Source organism: Plodia interpunctella, chromosome 25, assembly GCF_027563975.2.
Source record: "Plodia interpunctella isolate USDA-ARS_2022_Savannah chromosome 25, ilPloInte3.2, whole genome shotgun sequence".
NCBI classification, from domain to species: domain Eukaryota; kingdom Metazoa; phylum Arthropoda; class Insecta; order Lepidoptera; family Pyralidae; genus Plodia; species Plodia interpunctella.
The window spans coordinates 740741-761009 of record NC_071318.1 but is presented as its reverse complement, the minus strand read 5'-3'; the positions used below and the strand labels follow the sequence as shown (position 1 = coordinate 761009).

At 34.1% G+C, this 20269-nt stretch overlaps 2 protein-coding genes across 12 annotated transcripts in view; one reads left to right on the top strand and one right to left on the bottom strand.

The window, feature by feature from the left end:
- Positions 1 to 20269, top strand: part of LOC128680802 (protein madd-4-like) — a 328414-nt gene that overhangs the window by 142173 nt on the left and 165972 nt on the right. The gene's annotated exons all lie outside the window — the stretch shown is intronic.
- Positions 8040 to 19898, bottom strand: LOC128680805 (uncharacterized). Its single transcript, XM_053764234.1, has 3 exons — positions 19803 to 19898; positions 14595 to 16071; positions 8040 to 10673 (listed from the first exon to the last, which is right to left on the bottom strand). The coding sequence occupies exons 1-3, from the start codon at positions 19864 to 19866 to the stop codon at positions 10586 to 10588; spliced, it is 1629 nt and encodes a 542-aa protein (XP_053620209.1). The 5' UTR covers positions 19867 to 19898; the 3' UTR covers positions 8040 to 10585.

The following is a 20269-nucleotide window of genomic DNA, read 5'->3' as shown; positions in this document are numbered from 1 at the left end:
TTTCAACTTTTGTTTTTGGTCCAAAAGCGAAGACTGAAGCCCAATCCGCTGGGTCGAGAAACTTTAAACCTAGCACTTAGGTTCTTTATCTGGTCCGGGGATGCACTAAGAAAGGATTTTTCGAAATTCATCCTCTAAGGGGTAAAAAAGGGGGGTCAAAGTTTGTATGGGGAAACCAGATTAGTTAAAGAGTTATCTAATGGGAAATTTCACGCGGGCAAAAGCTAGTGGTTCCATATGAATGTTTTAATTGCTTTTGGACATTTATTTGTTTGAACACAGCCTTAAAATCAGATAGTCAAAAATTTTTTTGTAAAAATAATTTTGATAAATCTTTTTAAAAACCGTTCAGTTATTGTGGTTAAAGTGTTATTAATGTCGTTTTCATAATCACCTATCGTCATATTTTTTTATTTATTTAAATCGCTATAACCTAGTTGTCATCTGTAAAAATAATTATTTTTTGCTTGATAGCATCTGATATGTCATTTATACACGAGGAAAATTAATGGCCCGAGAGCACTTCCCTGCGGAACCCCCAATTTATTTGCATTGTAATCGGTTATATATTTTTGACAACCCTGTTTCGGTTCTAATTGTGTTGTTTTATTTCCATTCTATTTAAATAGTATTATTTTGAATGTTTAAAAAAAAATATAGGGCTGAAATTGGACATCACAAAAGAGTTTCAGTCTGGGCCTTTTCCAATAAGTACAATTTTATAGAGTATCGGTTAAAATATCATTATTTCGGTACCGGGGGCAAGCTGTAGAATGAAATATATATGTGCTGTGTGCATAATATATTATATGGCACTCGCCTAATATGTAATCGATGACGTATTTTGTACCAATTTATTTTTCAGTCATTCTGCATTATTAAATCTAGTAAGACGTGTGACAACCTTATTACAGAACCTTAGTGACAATAATGGTAAGGCCCTTCTGGCATGATAGGGACCAACACTGTTCAAATGAGTTTCTTTCGGCATTTCTTCTCAGCAGTGGTCGTTCCGAAATCGAGCTTGTGAGAAATAACTACAAATATAAAAATTGACGGGGAAAAATGCCTGTGAACGTCTAATTTCTAAATAAATGATTTGAATTTGAATATTATTGGGAATCCCTACAATCACACACGAGCCTCAGCACCACATTCAGAGTAGCCACATTTCAGAAAAACCTACTAATATTTTAAATGCGAAAGTTTGTGAGGATGTGTGTATGTTTGTTACTCTTTCACGCAAAATCTACTGGACTGATTGTAATGAAATTAGGTACAACACTAGCTACTAGAAAAGTAATAACGTAGTAATATAAAATAGTTTTTATGTAAAAAAAAACAATATCCTCTTCACAATATAAGCTGAAGAGTGTGCAATAAATCAGGAATTATTCAAGGAACACCACTCCGTTACTCCCCAGACATGCTGTCAAAACTTATGATAAATAGCTTTAAGATGTATAACTTCAACAGTAATAGTGCCGCGATTGTTTTATTTATTACCTCTCATATCTGAATGTTTTCCGCGGTTGCTTCCTTCGCCGCTTATTGCCGAAGCCCGCTCCTACTTTTCTACTCCATTTTAAACAGCGTATTTACACAAAATTGCAATATTGTATTTAAACTAAGAAACGGATAAATTGTAACTCACAACGATTGCAGAGAGATGAAACTAATTGAAATCTTGTATAAGAGTTGATTCTATCTTCTTCATAGTCGTATTCTGTTCATGGCTTAGGATCGTGGTCATTACGTGGAATGAGACACAAATAATGACTTTCTTGGCACTATTAATGGAGTGGTTCTCCATTGCACACACAGGTTTATAATCAACCAGTGTGCAGGTTTGCTCACGATGTTTTTCCTTCACCGGAAGCAAGTGGTGGTCCATGAAAACTACTATACATGAGTCAAATTGGTATACAAACTCATGTGGCATAAGTAGGTTTCGAACCTGGGACCTTTCGATCCACAGGCGGGCGTCTTAACCATTACACCACCACAGCTTCATCCTATGAGCACCCAAGATTTATTTAACAGCTCAGTAGTCACATCCCTTATCCCGGTAACGGAGTGGCTACGTGTTTACGACCTCGATACTAACTCTAATATCAGTTACCCACATTTAGTCATAATCATAGCGAATCTACGTAGGTCTCTCTTTCACCTACGTGTGTGCGGTTACATACGGAGCTGTGACGCCCCGAAGCCTAGGGATCGCGTAAAAAGTCAATAATAAAATTTTGAATTTATGGCAAAATATAATTTATGCATATGCGGGCTATTATTGGGTATCTCTGATAAATATGTAACATTTAACTGACTTCAATACCACCTTTTTCGACATTGGTTAAAAACAATACCCGATGATTAAGAAACCACTCGTGTCAGTGAATGTCGTATAGAAATCAACAATGGCTTAATTTTGAAAGCTTCATATATCATCCGGACACTAGCTTGAGATTAGACTGAGAGCTAACAGCTAGCTATTATGTGTGAATTGATATGATAAGGAATTTGATTAATAATAATCACCCGTTTCATGGTGCGTTCATATTTCAACTATAATGATGTATGCATTTACGGGGCGACGACATTATTGTGACATGACAAAAAAGATTTTCAATATTTTGTTATTCGTTTGTTATTTATTTCAGTATTATGAATTAGCCCCAATGTAACTTTGAGACTGTATTAATACTAATTCAACGATATTGTATTTCATAATAAAAATATATCATAACATTCAAGACCCAGGTCAACCTGAAAGAGATCATTTTTAACACGCTTTTATTAGGTCGACCGTATATAATGGAATCTAAAGTAACAAATTTAACCATCTTCCAAGGATCGTAGCGTCATGACAATTGGCAGCTGTATGTAGTTCTGATGATAATGCGATAATATGGTGCTGTCGAACTGATCTGATGATGGAGCCGGAAGATATGAACTGGAACTTCATGATGGAACCACGTATCATAGCTATGTTTGTGCTTGTTAGAACGTTGTAATGAACTTTGACCACGATTAAGTTTCACGTGCACTTATAAAAGCGTGTTTTTCTAGTGTTTTTTAAACTATTCATTTATTCATCTTGACCTGACCGGGGATCGAACCCGGGACTTTCAGTGTAACAGTCCGACATGATGACCATTCGGCCACGGGGTCGTCATAATTAAGATATATAATAATCCTCCGAACGTAAATCAAGTTTTTTTCAAAATCTTAAGGTTAATCAACAAAATTGATCAAAATTACACTGAGCTCTTGTACTAACAGCTCCTCTTGAGGTCACAAAGGCTTAATGAAATTCCTACTACGTAATTGGCGCCATTATATCTAGTTAAAATCCATTGTGGAGCCAAACAATGAATGTTTGAACGTAAATTTATAGCAGCTTTTGTTCAGTGTATTATGCTAGCTGATTGGATAGTTATAGTTCGTTATTAAATTAGAAGTTAGCTTGAGCACATGAGGAATTTGGGTTATTCATATTCACTATTATACCCCACTGAAACGGTATTACTTAGTAAAGTATTGTTAAAATTTATAACAAAATTCCCCAACAATAAAAAGATTTGTATTTATAAAAAGCACCTCAGCATTACTGATTGATAAATGTTATTAATAACTTAAACGATTTTTTTTTAACGACAAGCTGAGATGTTTTGTGGGATGATAGCATGCTCTCCATTTAAATTTACATACCCGTGGACGGTGAAACATGTGGGATTAAGCTTTTCTTTTAACACCACATTGTAAAAAAATGTAAACTTATGTTTTTGCATATAAATGATTTTTGTATATTTAACCACAGAGTTGAGTGGTCGCTTATTTGTGAACAATTTCAATGAGATCACACCAAGTTTAATTGTAAACACATGACATTTCAATAATTTTTATATCTAAAAAATCTTTTTCCTTGGAAAATTCGATTTTGAACGGATTTTGATGCGGTTTTTTTTAATACATAGAGTGATTCAAGAGGAAGGTATATATGTGCATAATATTCAACCGTGCGGCGATGTCGCGTCCAGCCGAGGCTCTCGTTCCGCTCTTAATTTTTAAATTTGTCCGCTTCGCTCTCGGTCGTGCACGTGACGCTCATATTTTGTTTTTGCAAATCTTTTGAGTGGTTGATTATGTACAATAATAGGTTATAATGTTCGCTATTAATAAATATGTACTACCCTCCAACCCTCTAAGCTATATAAAAAGAGTATTCATCTAAGAATTCGATTTTTTTATGAATGTTATCGGTGTCTGTTCAGTTTTTAAAGGGTATGATTTTGTTTTAAAAAGTTATTTCTTTTGATTCAACATAAAACAAAGAGGAAGCAAAGGAGTCGTAACGAATATTATCTTTTTAAAAAAACCTGTAAAAAAATCTGGAACAAGATGTTAGATTTGTCACCCTCTGTGTCTACAAAGGTGGGCAGTTGCGTTTGAAAACATAACTTATTTCCATAATAATAAAGTCTAAATTGCTATGTGAGCTTGGGTAAAAACGTCTAAAAATAAACTTTTAAGAACAGTCAAAAGATTAGTCTTTATCGTAATAGAAATAAGGTAGATGTTATATTTTTAGACGTGTACAAAAAAGCCTGCTCAGGTAGACGTTATCAGTGGACTTGGACAAATATTTTGGGTTTACCTTCTTTAATCTCTGACATGTAAAGGGCATTCTTTGAGGTTCATTAATGAGCTTGTTAGTATGTTTTTTTGTTATGATGTATTCTCATGTGAACAAGTATATTTCGAGGGATTAATTTCTTGATCGGGAAAATTCGAGACACAACCTATAAACAATTGTTAACCAGGATAAAGAACCGATTTAAATAAAATTTGACACAGAGGTAGACTGACCCTCAAGAGTACAGGTCTAGAGGATATAGCTAAGTACATACCGAAAATCGCAGACAAACTAGCGAGCGCCGACTAGTCCTTTATATCTCATAAAACCTTTTAAAATGTATCCTTAAACGAGACAAAATTACTCCAGTAATACTGTTAAAATTCCGTAATTAAATCTACGATTCCCCATAAAAATCTCATCGCCCAAATGTAACATTACAAAGGGGGAAAAAAAAACGTCGTGAGGGTTCACTTAAAAAGGCATTTTCTCACTACGCCACTCTTGAGTTATCACTGTCCAATAGAAAGAGACGGCCGTATGTAAAACACCACAAGCTAGAAAGAGAGGTGTGCTGCGTCAGAAATATTTAAATTAAGCCCCTACCCTTAATGTGAGACATTATTTTTTTATCGGTGGGCCCAAATAGAGATATATAGCAAATGATTTCGTAGGAAATGGGTTTCTTTGGGAAAAGCGCGGGAAAATAAGAAACTCGATCGTGTATAGTGGCTATGATTATTTATTTGTTATTTGTATTGGATTCCTGTTTATTTTACGACTAGATGTTCGCTCCCGTGGGAACTTTGAGATAAAATATAGCCTATATATAGCGATCTTGGATAATGGACATTTCTAATGGAGGAATAATTTTTGAAATCGACTCGGTATTTTCGGAGATTGCGGATTGTGAGTGAGTAGGTTTGTATGTTTGAGGCACCCGCCTCAAACATACAAACTCACAAAGTCAACAAAAAAGATGATAACTCGAGTTAGGAATTGTTTGATATTTTATGTGATTATTTAAACTGATTCTATATTAATTTTTCTTGTATTTGATTCAAATTCAAATTTCTTTATTCAATTTAGGATGATATACATCACTTATTGACGTCAAAAATTACTTAAACTAAGTCTACTGCCGGCTTCCAAAGCGCAGGTGAAGAAGAAGCGGCACAACAAACTTCACTTTCAGCCTTGATGTAATTTGTTTTATGGGATACTATAGCGGTTCGTCCCGGCTTCGCTCGGGTACAATCTTAATAAATTGTACACTAAAACTATCCTTAGGAATTATACAATCTAGGTACTAGTGAAAATCGTGAAACAAAAAGTGATCCTATCTCAAATAGTGTTTTTTGAGTTTATCGCGATAATATTGACAGATGCGACAGGGGTACTTGTTAGAATGACAACACACAGCTCAACGCAACCTTTGGAGGAGAAAAAGGGAGGCCATTGCCCAGCAGTGGGACACATAATATAAGCTATGAAAATGTTATGATAAATATATTTTGTATTATATTGTATCCATAGTATTATTATAAATGCGAAAGTATTTCTGTCTGTCACGCTTTCCCTGCTAAACCAATGGGCTGATTTTGATGAAATTTTGAGTTGTGACCCGAGGTCAAAAATGCGGCACCGCGTGCGCAGCTGCACACAACAGCTCGATATTATTAGGTATGTCAGAGTTTGAACGGAGTTAACATTTTTTTTTAGTATCTCATTAAAAAAAAAATAGTTTGGTTATACTAGTCATAAAAACTTCTTATTTTTTTTTTATGGAATAAATTAGCAAACGAGGTACAGTCGACAGCACATCAACCTACCTAAATTAGTGGCAAATTCATCGCTAATACCCCGCCATAGAGATTCATGCAGGGTGACTTGATGTGCTGTTGACTGTACCTAAGTGGCATGATATAGAACAACCTGTAAAACCAGAGGTATCACAACAACATCACCGGCCTTTTAAAAAGTCCGCTTTTAAGTTAAAACTCCTAAAAACTGTAAATTAAACTTACATTAGTCACCAAACGGTCCTCATTAAATCTGTATTTATAGATAACACCTAATTTAAAATTAATCACCAAAAAAACTGTTATAATAAATCAGATGGCTACATTCCGCCCTCACAAGGAGAGATTAGGGATGCTATATCATTAACCGAAGTCAACGGATATCCGAAATAATAACCGATTCCAATAATAATAAACTACCTACTGAAAAAAAAAATGTATTTGGGCGGAGCCTAATAAGGCGAGCGAGTGAAATAGAATTGTGAAAAAAATTTGAGGTACACCTAATAATTACTTTTATAATTCTTTTAAAACTGAACTAAATACACTATTATATTTATTTTACAATTTAATTTCTCTCTACTAAGTCGTATTCCTTATGGCTGAGAGTCGTTGTCATTAAGTGGAATGAAACAAACACAATGACTTTCTTGGCACTATTAATGGAGTGGTTTGTCATTGCCTTCTCCACACACAAGTTCGTGAGGAAACCTGCACTCTGGCTGATTACCCAGAGTTCAGGTTACCTCACGATGTTTTTCTTCACCGCAAGCAAAAGGTAGACCTTTTGTCCACGTAATTATTATATACCCAATTATATTTTTCAATGTCGCACGAATCGCGATCTAACAAAAACCTAATCCGTTATAACAATTATCAGAAACCGATGGTTATATCCGAAATAATCCCACGTAAATAACATCCCTAGTCGCACTCGTAGAAATGTAGAAAAATCGTAAAACTGGTAAGATTGCTTTTTTGTGGAGAGTTCCTTTTTACTACTTTAATTATTACCAGTCGGTTACATTGTAAGTTTGTAACATTTATTGTAGTTTCTTCTGTAAGATCTCTTGTTACACACTATGATGTAATTTTCACATGAAAATTACCGTTTTAGTTTAAGTAAATGATTACAATGAAAATATTCGTAGAATAAAGTTTATACTAGCAATGCTCCATTCTCGCTTTACGACCGGTCGCCTGGCTGTTGTCATCCTCTTTTGAAATGTTGTTGTCTATCAACTTTTAAGGTTTTTTATACCATCAATCAGCTAGAATATCTACAGGAGGAGGTCAGGCAGTCCTATTGAACGACGCACTTAACCCATCGAGCGGATCTGCGCAAGAGTGTATATTTTAACTATTGTATCTGGTGTTCCAAAATCAAAATAAATCAGTTTTTCACGTCATATTCTAAATTAAATAATATTTACCGAAGCTACAAACTACTAGCCAACCTTTCAGAATACAAGGCGTTATAAAAGGTGTGATTTTTTATATTATGCAGACGAATCGTATAAGCTTTTAATATATAAAAATATCAGCCTAAATATTTCTTTTCATAATATACAGACATCGCAGCTCTATGAAATAAAAGTCAGTTATGTAAAAACAATTTATTACTCAATACAAAATATTTACATCTTAAAGTAACATTAAAAATTTAAATTTCACCTTTATGTCACGGTTTTAGGGTTATTCCGTATGAATGCGACACGATGTGACGACGTTGGATATCCGTAATCATATCCGATTCAATATTTTTTTTCTTAATCATCCCATTTCTGATTCTTGCGTATCCGACAATTATAAAATTTTAAATACCAATCAGTATATATTTCATACCTTTTATAAAAAATTATTTATTATTTATTTAAATTCTTTATTCAGTACAATTTACAATATCTAACAATATTATAAGACCGCACCACAAAATCCTCGCAGGGTTTATCCGGGCATCGGCGAGTCGCTGTTATTATATTTAGGCAGATAAAAAGTTTTCAACTTATTCTTAAATGTTTTACTATTCAGTTTGTACAGAGTCTTTAGTTCGACATGTAGGTTATTTAACAACTTTGGTGTTAAGTAATGATTAGTTCTTGTTCCATACAGGTTATTGCGTCTAGTATTAGATTAATTCGTTTAAAAATGGTAATAAAGGTGTCAAAATTAAAAATAATAATAATACAATAGAACGACACAGAAGACGATATCGGATAAGTGCCTACGGAATAACCCGATTTTCACATTTTTTTGACATTGTACACTCTGGGGGCAGATGAAACAGTAGCTTTATCTGCTCCTGACTGTACCCACAATGTTTAGTTATGAGCTAAGTTTGACACAAGATAAAACTAGGCAACGTATGACGATCACCGCTATGTTCGTAATTATGATAGGTGTTAAAGGCCGGTGATGATCTAATGTGTATGCGACACACATGTCATTTCATTTATCATTGTCTCCGAAATGAGACGCAGCGAACCAATCATATTGTATTGTGGTTGTCGTTGCGTCACAATGGAGCAATGTGATTGGTTCGCTGCGTCTCACTACGAATCGAGTCTGTGAAATGGAAAAAGCAAAGTCGCAATACGCACACAGTTCACGTGCTTATGGAGTTGTGGTTAGATGTGTTACGTACGAGTGCACGTTTACAATTAAATAGAATCCCTAAAGTACTAATCTTTGTTAGTGATAAGACAGGACAATTTTAAATGAGAATAAAAAATTTAAAAACAAAATGGGTACTTAATTTTTTTTACATACGCATTAGTTTTGCACCGACCTTGAATAAATAATTACATATCTAAATGGGCGCATGTCCAAAAAAAATTAAGGCGTCTCAAAGGCGTATAAAAAATAAGCGTATAAAAACTTGGTATACGTATAGAAAATAACCTGGAATTACATATAGGATACTTTTTATCGCGAAATTCCCACGGTAGCGAAGCCCCGACGCTCAGCTAATAGAACTACAAATATCCTTAAATAATAATCTTTAAAGTCGATAATTTAAAACTATTAATAACAAATCAGTGCTGAAATTTTACTAGCATGTTGAAAATAAAACGTTTAACCATCGATTACAGAAGGATTGTTCTTAGCTATGTTAGTGAAATGTATGTTAAGCCGTTTGGAAGCCGTCAGCTCTTATCTATCAGATGAGAGGATGCCAGCAATTTCAGAGTTTCTTGATTTTTTTATTTAATTTTTATCATTATAAGTACCTTTAATTTCTTATTATAAATATCATGTAAAAACGTTAGGGAAGTGACTAATGTTCGATAGTGATGTGACTGGAGAATTTAGAATGAGAATCGATTGAAATTCTTGGTAAAACCGAATTAAATTTGCCAAGTAAACTTTTTATATAAACAATGATTTCTTTAGACATCTAATACTATTATTTTAAAGAGGTAACCGTTTGTAAATTTGTATGTGTAATCTCGTACATTTTCCAAGATTGCTATAGGCTATATTTTATCTCAAAATTCCCACGGGAGCGAAGCCCCGGGCAACATCTAGTTTAAAGTAAAAGTGAAGTATTTTTGTTGGCACTGAAATAGAATATGAAAAAAAATAAGTTTTCCGATGAATTCTAAAAACGTGTGACATTTCTTGTTTGTGTTATTCATCAGATATGGAAAACAGTGAGGGCGGTTCCTCTTAACAATAGAACACATAAAAAGGCTATGAAAATAGTCTTAAGAATGAAAGACATTCAATTTTTTCTGTGATTGTTGAATTATTTCATGAAAACAAAACATTAACCCTTTGAGTAACGTCTCGCGTTTGTGACAAGCTATTTAAATAGCAGAACTATTGTCATACTCTGAATGCAATAAAATTTCCGGCTATTAATATAACAAAACTTGAATTATTGTAGAAAATAGTGCCGTATGTCAATATAATAACATGTTTAGTCATGATTATTGCGTGTATACCTTTACCTACATGTATTCGTCATAATATGACTTTTTCAAAAATTTTACCTAGCAAATCTATTCCAAAGATTATGTAAAAAATCAAAAATGTTTCATTAAAAAAAAATTACATAGCCAATTCAGAATTTTCTATTCTTGTTTCAATTTCTCATGTCCCATCACTATTTTGGCCTATTTATAATAATTATTAGTAAAATGTCTTATCGTATTCTTTGTGGGCAGCAAGCGGGAAAGGGTGCCGAAGTATTACCCATTCGGAAGAATCCTGGATCTACATCTGACTGGCAACTAAGAAAAGAAAAAAAAAAGATAATTTAAAAAATATAATATTTTCCAGTGAGTGGATTGTGGGTTGCACATGGATTTGATAGGTACAACGGTACACATCGTACAACGGAGTACCTACTAATTCCATGGGGTTGCACTAGTCAACTTTGACGTTAAGTTTAACCTGCTAATCGTTAAGACAAAATGCGCTGTTCTTGCGTAGGTTAAAGTGCAGTGCATCGTACCTAACACAGGTTTTATTTACTTAAAAGGAGTTTGTGACCACAAATATGTTTATATAAACATTATACCTACAGAAATAAAATTGTATTATTATTTATTATCGATTGTCTAGTTGCATGATGCAACTGCACTTTGACTGAGTTGGGACCGCCAAATATTGATCATCGTAGCACATCGTTGGATAGTTGGTAAGATTCGAGTCGGTGCCGGTCGAATTGGTGCGCGGAGTGGAATACTACGAATCGGAAACTTTATTTTGCACAGTCGTTCTTTATTTTATTTGTAAGTGAGCACTACGATAGGGTGAAATATACGATAGGCTAATTATTGCATGTTTCGTAATCTCAATCAGATTGCCGAAAGAATAGACCTGTTTTCATGTTCTATGAGCGAATTCATAAGAACGGCTTTGTATATCATAAGTTATACGAGTAATAATTGAAATGGGATGCTTGTCTATTGCATTGGTGAGAACTGTAAAGATAGATTTAAGCTTATGAATGAATAAATAAATAAATAAATGTGCAAATATATATAACTCTGGTACCTACTTGATTAATATCGTATTTTGATAATTTGTTAGATTTAAGGCCTGCTGAGTGGTGAACACACTCTCTGATAAAATATTATAATGTAATCTGACAGATAAATCTGCCTGATGTGATTGACCAGTTAGCCATATCCACTTGTGAAACACAATTTTAAATACTATTTGTGTAACACAAAAATATTTACCAAAATAACCCCTTCAATGTAAATAATAATTTTGTTTTAGGTAACTAAGACCCATAAATTTATATAAATGAACAAATACGAGTATGTCAGTCACTCTTCATAAATCACAAAAAATATGCGATAACTATGTAATTTTAATAACTCCATATTCAATGGATATCGTACGTAATGAAAAAAAGTAAAAAAATAATATTTACACTATAAAGATATTCATTAATTAAATAATAAATAAATTAATATATTAGGACAAATTACACAGATTGAGCTAGCCCCAAAGTAAGTGCGAGACTAACTCAACGATACTATATTTCAAAACAAATACATATATAGATAAACATCCAAGACCCGGGCCAATCAGAAAAAGATCACTTTCCATCATGACCCGACCGGGGATCGGACCCGGGACCTCTCGGTTCAGGAGCAAGCGCTTTACCATTGCGCCACCGAGGTCGTCAATATTCCTCTTATGATTCAGAAAAAATGCAAAGCTTTTATTTTTCTTAGCATAAAATGTAGATAAATTTTATTATAAGAAAGCTATATTTTTCTATCGGTAACAGTAAAAATAAATGTAAATTTGATCGACTCTCTCCTATAACTTTAGTCGGCAGAAGTTATCTCCTCAATATTGGTTATCGGAAAAATATTACACAGCAGTATAACATTTTCATTCAGAACAAAATAAGACATTTTTTTTAATGTAAAACGTTTTGTCATTCATCATCATATCGAGTGTGTTATTGCTAACACTGGTGTCAGATTTCCTTCAATTCACCTAAAGGCATCTGAAAGGCGTTTTGTCATTTGAATGTACAGACCAAATGTGTGTTACAATAATTATCAGCATTTTATTTTTGAGCAAAGCGGGTTTTTTCAATCGAATGGGTACTAAAGGCGAGAATATTTCGTCAAACGCGGGACATAATAGGAAAAAAACGCGAATTAATATAGTTAACTAGATTCTTTCATAGTTTTAATATAAATAATATTTAAAAGAATAAAAAGCAGATTTAGCTAACCCCGATCCAGACGAGGTAGATTTTAAGTTTAATTTTCTTTCTTTTTTTTTTTTCATTTATTTTGGTGATTTTTGGTGTAACACAGGCTACTATTATCGCGGGTGGAGCCGCGGACAACTACTTGTATCCTTATCCTTACATATTATAAAACAAAGTCCCTTGCCGCTTCTGTCTGTTCGCGATAAACTCTAAACCTACTGCACGGATTTTCACGCGGTTTTCCTCAATAGACAGCGTGATTCCTGAGGAAGGATTAGGAGCGAAGCCGGGACGGGCCGCTAGTTATATTCATAGTAGAAAGAAGTACACAACACGACCGCGCGCAGTCTAATTCTATGTTATTACAATACTTTTGCAATATCGTGTTTAATTTATAAATATTATTTGTTTAATGTAACCTATGATCATATTGTTCATTAGTAGTGGACGATTATCGTTACATCGACTAACATATAACAATATATTATTACATTATTATGTACTAGTTGCGTCCCGGGGCAGCGCTCCCGTGGGAATTTTTTTATATTCTACCCGTGTACCAAATTTCATAACAATCCGTCCAGTAGATTTTGCGTGAAAGAGTAACAAACATCCCCACAAACTTTCGCATTTATAATATTAGTAAACGCTAAATTTTGTGTAATGTAGGTTGTTACCCGATCACATAAAATCTACTCAACGGATTTTGATGTAATATTGGCACACGAGTGGAATATAACCTTAAATAGCACATAGGGTATTTTTATTACTAGCTTTTATTTGATTTAAACTGTATGTATGTATGTTCGGCTGAAATCTTGCAACTCAATTTTGAAACAAATATCCTCAACCGATTTTGTACACACGTTCAGTTTGGATGACAATACATTATTACGATAAGCATGACTGATGGTGCACCCAGGAACGACTCCAGACGAAGGAATTCCTCAACTGCACGGACATGATTTGAAAAAAAAAAAGTTTCTGACAACAATAAAAGCTTGCGTCAAAAATGATAATTTTGTAAAAAAAACTTATCATTCCGAAATTTCTACGCGAGGACACTAAAATAGAACAAAACAAAAAAATATATATCCAGCGTGTGTACCACCTGAATTTTAAAAGCTCAAGATTATTTTACGCTGACTAAACTTTTTTTCGGACAAACAGTGATAAAACGCATCCTTGTGACTAACACATCTGTCCGAAAAGGGTTGGATTCCTGTGTTTTTGTTGGCAACACCAATTTGTCATTTTGTTTTGAGACATTTTATTTTTTTAGGTACGTGTGTTCTTTTTTTAAACCATCGATTGTCGAAAAACAAACTTTGGTAAACTTTTTATTCAAATTTTTAGGTTTTTTAGACAAAAGAGTTAGTTCCTTATATAATATCACGTTGTAATCTGACAGCTAAATGAACTGCTTGATAAATGTGGCTGAAGTAATTTTGCAGTTAGCCCTCTATCCAACACATTTTTTTGAAGTTATCTGTTCGATATGTTACATATAGACTAACAGATACTTTATCAGTAAGACGTGGTAAAACAGGCCTATGTAAAACCATTTGTTCGATTAGAAAATATTTTATAGTGAATGACGTTACCATTTCCTGTAACTGTATGTATGTGTCACGTAGTATGTTCTTATAAATATGACTTGGCGAATAGTAAAATACACTACATAGTTTAATTAAAAATATAAATGTACTTAAAAACTACTGGACCGATCATAACGAAATTTGGCACAAAGATAGTCAAACGTTCACGAGTAACATCGGCTGATTTTTATGGTTTTACCCGAGCGAAGCCGTTACGGGCCGCTAGTACATTGATATTTTAACAAAATATTTAACAAAACAGTCATAGTTAATTAAATTTATATTAGATTTATTGATAGTTAATTACGTTTTTTTGTTATTTGTAAATTATATATCTTAGTTATAAATGCGTATGTATGTATACTTACATTATCCTTTCGACGTAAACTTCATAATCGTCGGTTTTGTTAACATTAGTTTGTGTATTTTCTTCAACACTCCTCTTTTCTCTTCTGAAATCATCCAATTTGAACACTTTCCCAACTTTATCTAACTTTATTTTCTTTTTCAGACATATTGGTTTGAACAGAATGTTTTTGTTTTCAAAATGCGCTCTGATTTCGTCGAGAACGTCGTCCGATAGAGATTCTGTCTTCCATTCTGGTGCCTTCGAGGTTTTGGTATCATCTTTTGGTAGTAACGTATCAATCAGTGTCCCCGGGGCATACGATCTCTCGGGAGATTTCATCTGATCCGCATAAGAGGTACGAGTCACATAATATGGATTGTATTGCTTTCTATAAACATCCTGGTATGGATTGACACCATAAAAATAGTTGAAAGGATAACCTGACGCGTTATATCGCACTTGGTAATACGGATATGGCAGGAGAATAGGTTGATGTGCATTAAAATTCTTTAGAGCGACCGGTTTACTTGTGGTTTTCTCGACAGGCTTCCCTGTGATTGGTTGCAAAAGTGTCCTCTCCGTCTCGACTGACGAATGGGGGTGTACGTATGAAGATTTCCTTTGGAAGTCTGTCATTTGATAGAAATATGGAAGTTTAACGTAACTTGGCGAACTGTATATAGGTGAGATATACGTTGGCGCTGGCTCATCGAATTTGGGCGTTAGATATAGCGTTGGCATCACATCGGATCCCTCTTTGTGCATGTCTTCTTTTTCATGTTTCTCTGGTATCATTGATTCGTATCCATCCGTTAATTCATTATGCTCTAATTTATGATAAACGGCGTCTGGTAGGATTTCGCTTTCAGGATTTTTTATATCCGTCATTGATTTCTGTGAATACTGCATGGGTTCAATACCGTACACCATTTGTTGTTGGACGAGTGGCATGGGATCTGTTAACGTATCATCTTCCTTTTGTTGGACTAATGTATCTTCAATATTTGGGTCCGAAGTTTTTTTATCTAATTCTTTATATATATCCTGAGCTATATTATAAATATCGACTACTGTCTCTAAATCACTCTTTTTAACACCATGCAGTAGGTCAGATATTAGTTTAATTTCTTTTTCGTTTAGATATCTATCTGTTTTATTAATTTCACCCATTTTACCGATTTTCATTTTATCATTTGGCTCAGTGATATTATTCAATATGTTACTAATGAGATCAGTTATATTTTTGTCGTCTTTTTGTTTTACGTTTACGTTGAGTGGATTGGCAGCTATTATATCATCCTGCCCAGAATCTTTTATGTCATTTGATTTGTTTTGTATTACCGATGTAATTTCAGATATTTTAAATTCTCGTAGCGGTGAAGCGATTATATCTTTCCTTTTTAACCTGCAAGTGTAATTGCCGCAAAACGTCGTAGATTTCCATGTTGTGTTGACCGAGTGGAGTTTTCCTGTGTCAGGATCTCTGCAGTAGAAACCTGGAATCACATTCACTCTGAGATTAGTCTGTATCTAACAGATAAGTTGAGGAGAAAATTCGTAGTCGACATGACCATTAAGCGTGTGGGCCCGCCCTAGAATAAGAGCACTATATATTATTATATAGTGCTCTACTATTGGTCGTCGTACGAAGCGACATAGCCTTGGCGGCTTTTATGTTACAATAGCATTCCCAAGTAAGGCTGATGTCAAGAAGACAGCTTATTGTAAAATCATAGTTGAATCTTCAAAATTTTAAGGTTTATTTTGACCCCAGGCTTCGTAGCGTTACAGCCTCGAATGAAACCGAGAGGATACATCTCTTTCCGGTTGCATTCGAGATTGTAACGCTACGAATATATTTGGATATAAATTGATTAACTTAACGAAAGGACCCTGGGCTGTGACGCTCATCGGCTGAGTAAGAAACTGGGAAGACGTTCAAATGACAGAGAACGAAAGGACAATAATTTGAATTCAAGAGAACTTTGAAATATGAAATTTGTACAATAAGAAAATAATTTTTTTCGGTTACTGGGCTCCAACGCTTATCGGCTAAGTAAGTAATTTTCATTTTTCCTTTAAATCTAGAAATACGCAATTGTTAACAAATCTCACACAAAAAAAGCATATTCCTGTATTCATTCCCGTTTATATTCCCCAAAAAGTCTGATAAATAATGAAACCTAAAAATTTTTAAGATTGGTCTGTGATTTCACGACGATTCGCCTAACGTCGACCCTTTTAGTGAACGTTATTATTACCCAACAACTGTCAAAGCTTTTCATCTAATCGCCTCGTATGATCCACAGATCGCATCATCCTATATTAGGGCGGTAACCACATGCCGCAGCGGGTATTAATTCCTAAGGGAACGGAGCCTTCATCGAGCTAGTGTTATGTAAAAGTGGGTTATTATATCATCAGATTATATAAATATATGATAATAATGATACACGGATATTAAAAGACAATAGGCTATGCAATTCGTCCTATTGTTTAGTCAATTGTTTTTGATGTCTGTGACAAAACAGTTTTGGAAATCCTAAACATGTGATGTCAACATTGCCCGGTGATTGCTGCCAGTCAGGTTAGCAAAATTAGTTTTTTTTTTGTATTCAAAATTTGGAAAATCAACAGCGCATAAGAAAAAATAAATAAGTAAATGGTTTTATTAAACGTGTCACACACGCTTTTTAACTTATTTTTTAAAATAATTATGAGATGAAAAAAATCTGAAATCGAGCGGGAGTTGAACACTGTCTGTCCGGGACAGTGCTCTTGACCACTGAGCTATCGAGGTGCCAGTTCGGCTGAATTAATTCATCTCTTTCGTCTCACGAGAACGTACAGAATTTTCTTTAGAGAGTTAATGTTAACTTTCTATGTTTTTGATTCGATTACGATTTCGCATAATCGCACGCTAATACCTTAAGGCTAGATCAATTATTAGGCAAAGAATATAAGGCATATGACTAGATTTTTTGTAAATAAATCAAAATACATAAATTTGAGTTATTTTGAACTTGTAAAAACTACCGTGTTCTTTTCAGAAAATAGCCTAGAAACATAGATATAATTTTCAGTGCTTTTTTACAAGCTTTCATTCGACTAGCTATATATATGAGGGTAACTATATTTTGTTCGAATGGAATCTAGCAACTCAACTTAGGCACAGATATCTTCAACCGATTGAGCTGAAATTTTGTATACACTTTTAGATTGGACAACAATGCATTATTATGATATGCATGACCTGATACTACATCCGGAATCGGCTCTCGACGACAGAAATTCCCATCGGTTTGCTCTTGGGCATCACTTTTTGTCACGCGTCGATTGCAACTAGATCTGTTATAAAAACTTATCTCAAAAATGACATTTTTCGAAAAAAAAAAGCATTACTTATTAGGTATTGAAAAATTGACTAAATTTAATGATTGAAAATACTATTTAAAACATCTTTATCGACGGAAAGTAATGACGTATAAACAAACAAGATCGAAATCGCGTAACATATTGAATTACTGTATTTGCTGATCAAAAGAATTGTAAACAGACGTGCAGTACAACCAATTGCATGTCAAACTGCCCTTTATACACCTTAACGTAGTCGCAATAGAGGATATTATCCAATGAACATGAAATTTTTTGTAGAATGTACATCTGACCTGTCGATTTGTTGTATCTTATTTGAAATATTTCTTCATATACATAAAATATACTTCATATCGAAAATTTATGGTATATATTGTTTTATAGATGAACGATTTTGTAAAATTGAAATTAGAGAAGTTCCTTAAACACCATAATCGAAGGATCTATTGTTAGTAGCTCTGATCTGAGCGGTTTTTCGATTTGTTCATCAGATGAGCCCAGGATCTATTATCAATACATATCATAATATTCCCTGGAGCTGAAGCTGTGGTGGTGTAATGGTTAAGACGCTCGCCTGTGGATCGAAAGGTCCCAGGTTCGAATCCTACTTGAGCCACAAAAGTTTGTATACCAATCTGACTCATGTATAGTAGTTATCATTGATCACCACTTGCTTCCGGCGAAGGAAAGCCTCGTGAGGAAACCTGCACACATACGTTGTTGCTATTTTTGCACCTCAATTAGGATCATGATACTGTTTTTCTTCGCCAATGAAAAAATAAATAAATAAATAAATTAGGACAAATCACACAGATTGAGCTAGTCCCAAAGTAAGTTCGAAACTTGTGTCCGTCCATGTATAGTTAGCGGATTCAGAAACACATGCTCTCAGAACCTGATCTTAAACATTATCAACTCTTACACCAAATAAAAAAAAGAACAATTTGGCATTTATAAAATAATTGATTGATAAACATCCGATAATCTTTGTAAATAAACATAACAATCAAAACAGTTACATTAACTACTTATTACTGTTATATTTGTGATTATAAATTAGTTATAATCACAAATATAACAGTAATAAGTAGTAAGAAACGCCCACAGGAGCGAGGGTGCAAAGCCCGACTTGAACTTATTGTGACCTGCATCCTAATATAGGTCATAAGGTATGCCTTCTGATAACCTATACTAATTATAAATGTAAAAGTCTGAATAGTGAGATGGTCTCGTCTGCCACGTGAAACGTCACGTCTAAACCGGCGCTGGGCCGATTATGATTAGATATTGGTGAAATTTAGAATATATATATTTAACCATACGCGGTCACACATGGACTATCGCGGGAATAACTGCGGGCGACAGTTAGCGGACAATATTTGGACAAATACGATTTCGAAATATGAAAATTATAAACCGATTTAGTACAGTAACTTGACTAACGAATGTAAAAATTATAACAGACATGGTTATCGCAGAGGAAGCAAATTAAGTAATTTACAAAAAAATGATTAACACAATTCAAAATGAGACGAGACAAAGTTACAATAAATTGACATAATCACTGAACTAATCGATAAACTCGATTAGACTGTATAAATCTCGATTCAATACCACTACACAGACAATGACAAGGGACACTACTCTCTAGTTTTGGCACTACAAATTCTCCATAACATTCGATGTTTTTAGATTACAAGCAATTTGAAACTTTACCACAGTAATATGTAAACAATAAGCCTAGTTCGTCCCACTGGTACGTCTCTATAAGCCTCCACGACTATTGATTTCCCGCCATTTTGCTAAAAGGCACGTATTTAAAATAATAAAAATAGGTGAATTAAAAAAATACCTTTTCCCGATATCGCGTAAGTCCCTCCAACCACCAAAATGGCCACAAATATCCGCACATCCATCCTAGCCCGCGTCGCCCCTGACAGTGCGTATGCGCAATTGATGAGCATTGTTTTGGCTTAGCGCATTAAGCCAGTGGTGCTCAAACTTTTAATGTTATAATAATTAGTTTAGCATATTTTATGTTTTTATTAATTGCATTTTAACAATTTTGTTAATTGACAATTAGATTTTATGATTGGTTTTGAAACTTAAAAACATTCGTTTACACAATTTAAAATAATGCCATCAGTCTGTCCATGGCTTCTTTTCCATTTTGATAGAAACATATAACGTGCTTTATAGAAACTAATCTATTTAAGCGTATTTAATAACACACGGCCCAAAACAGAAGATATATATGGGAGACAAAAGGGAAGGTCTTTGGCCGCAGTGAGACAGTTAATCATACTAAATATATAAAAA

Bases quoted from the DNA above. Each gene is read 5' to 3' on its own strand.
- LOC128680805 (XM_053764234.1), bottom strand. From the start codon at position 19,866: ATGGATGTGCGGATATTTGTGGCCATTTTGGTGGTTGGAGGGACTTAC. The intron at 16,072-19,802 runs GTATTTTTTTAA...ATGTGATTCCAG, and splicing joins TTACGCGATATCGGGAAAAG to GTTTCTACTGCAGAGATCCT. The intron at 10,674-14,594 runs GTAAGTATACAT...TTCTTTTCTTAG, and splicing joins GTTTACGTCGAAAGGATAAT to TTGCCAGTCAGATGTAGATC.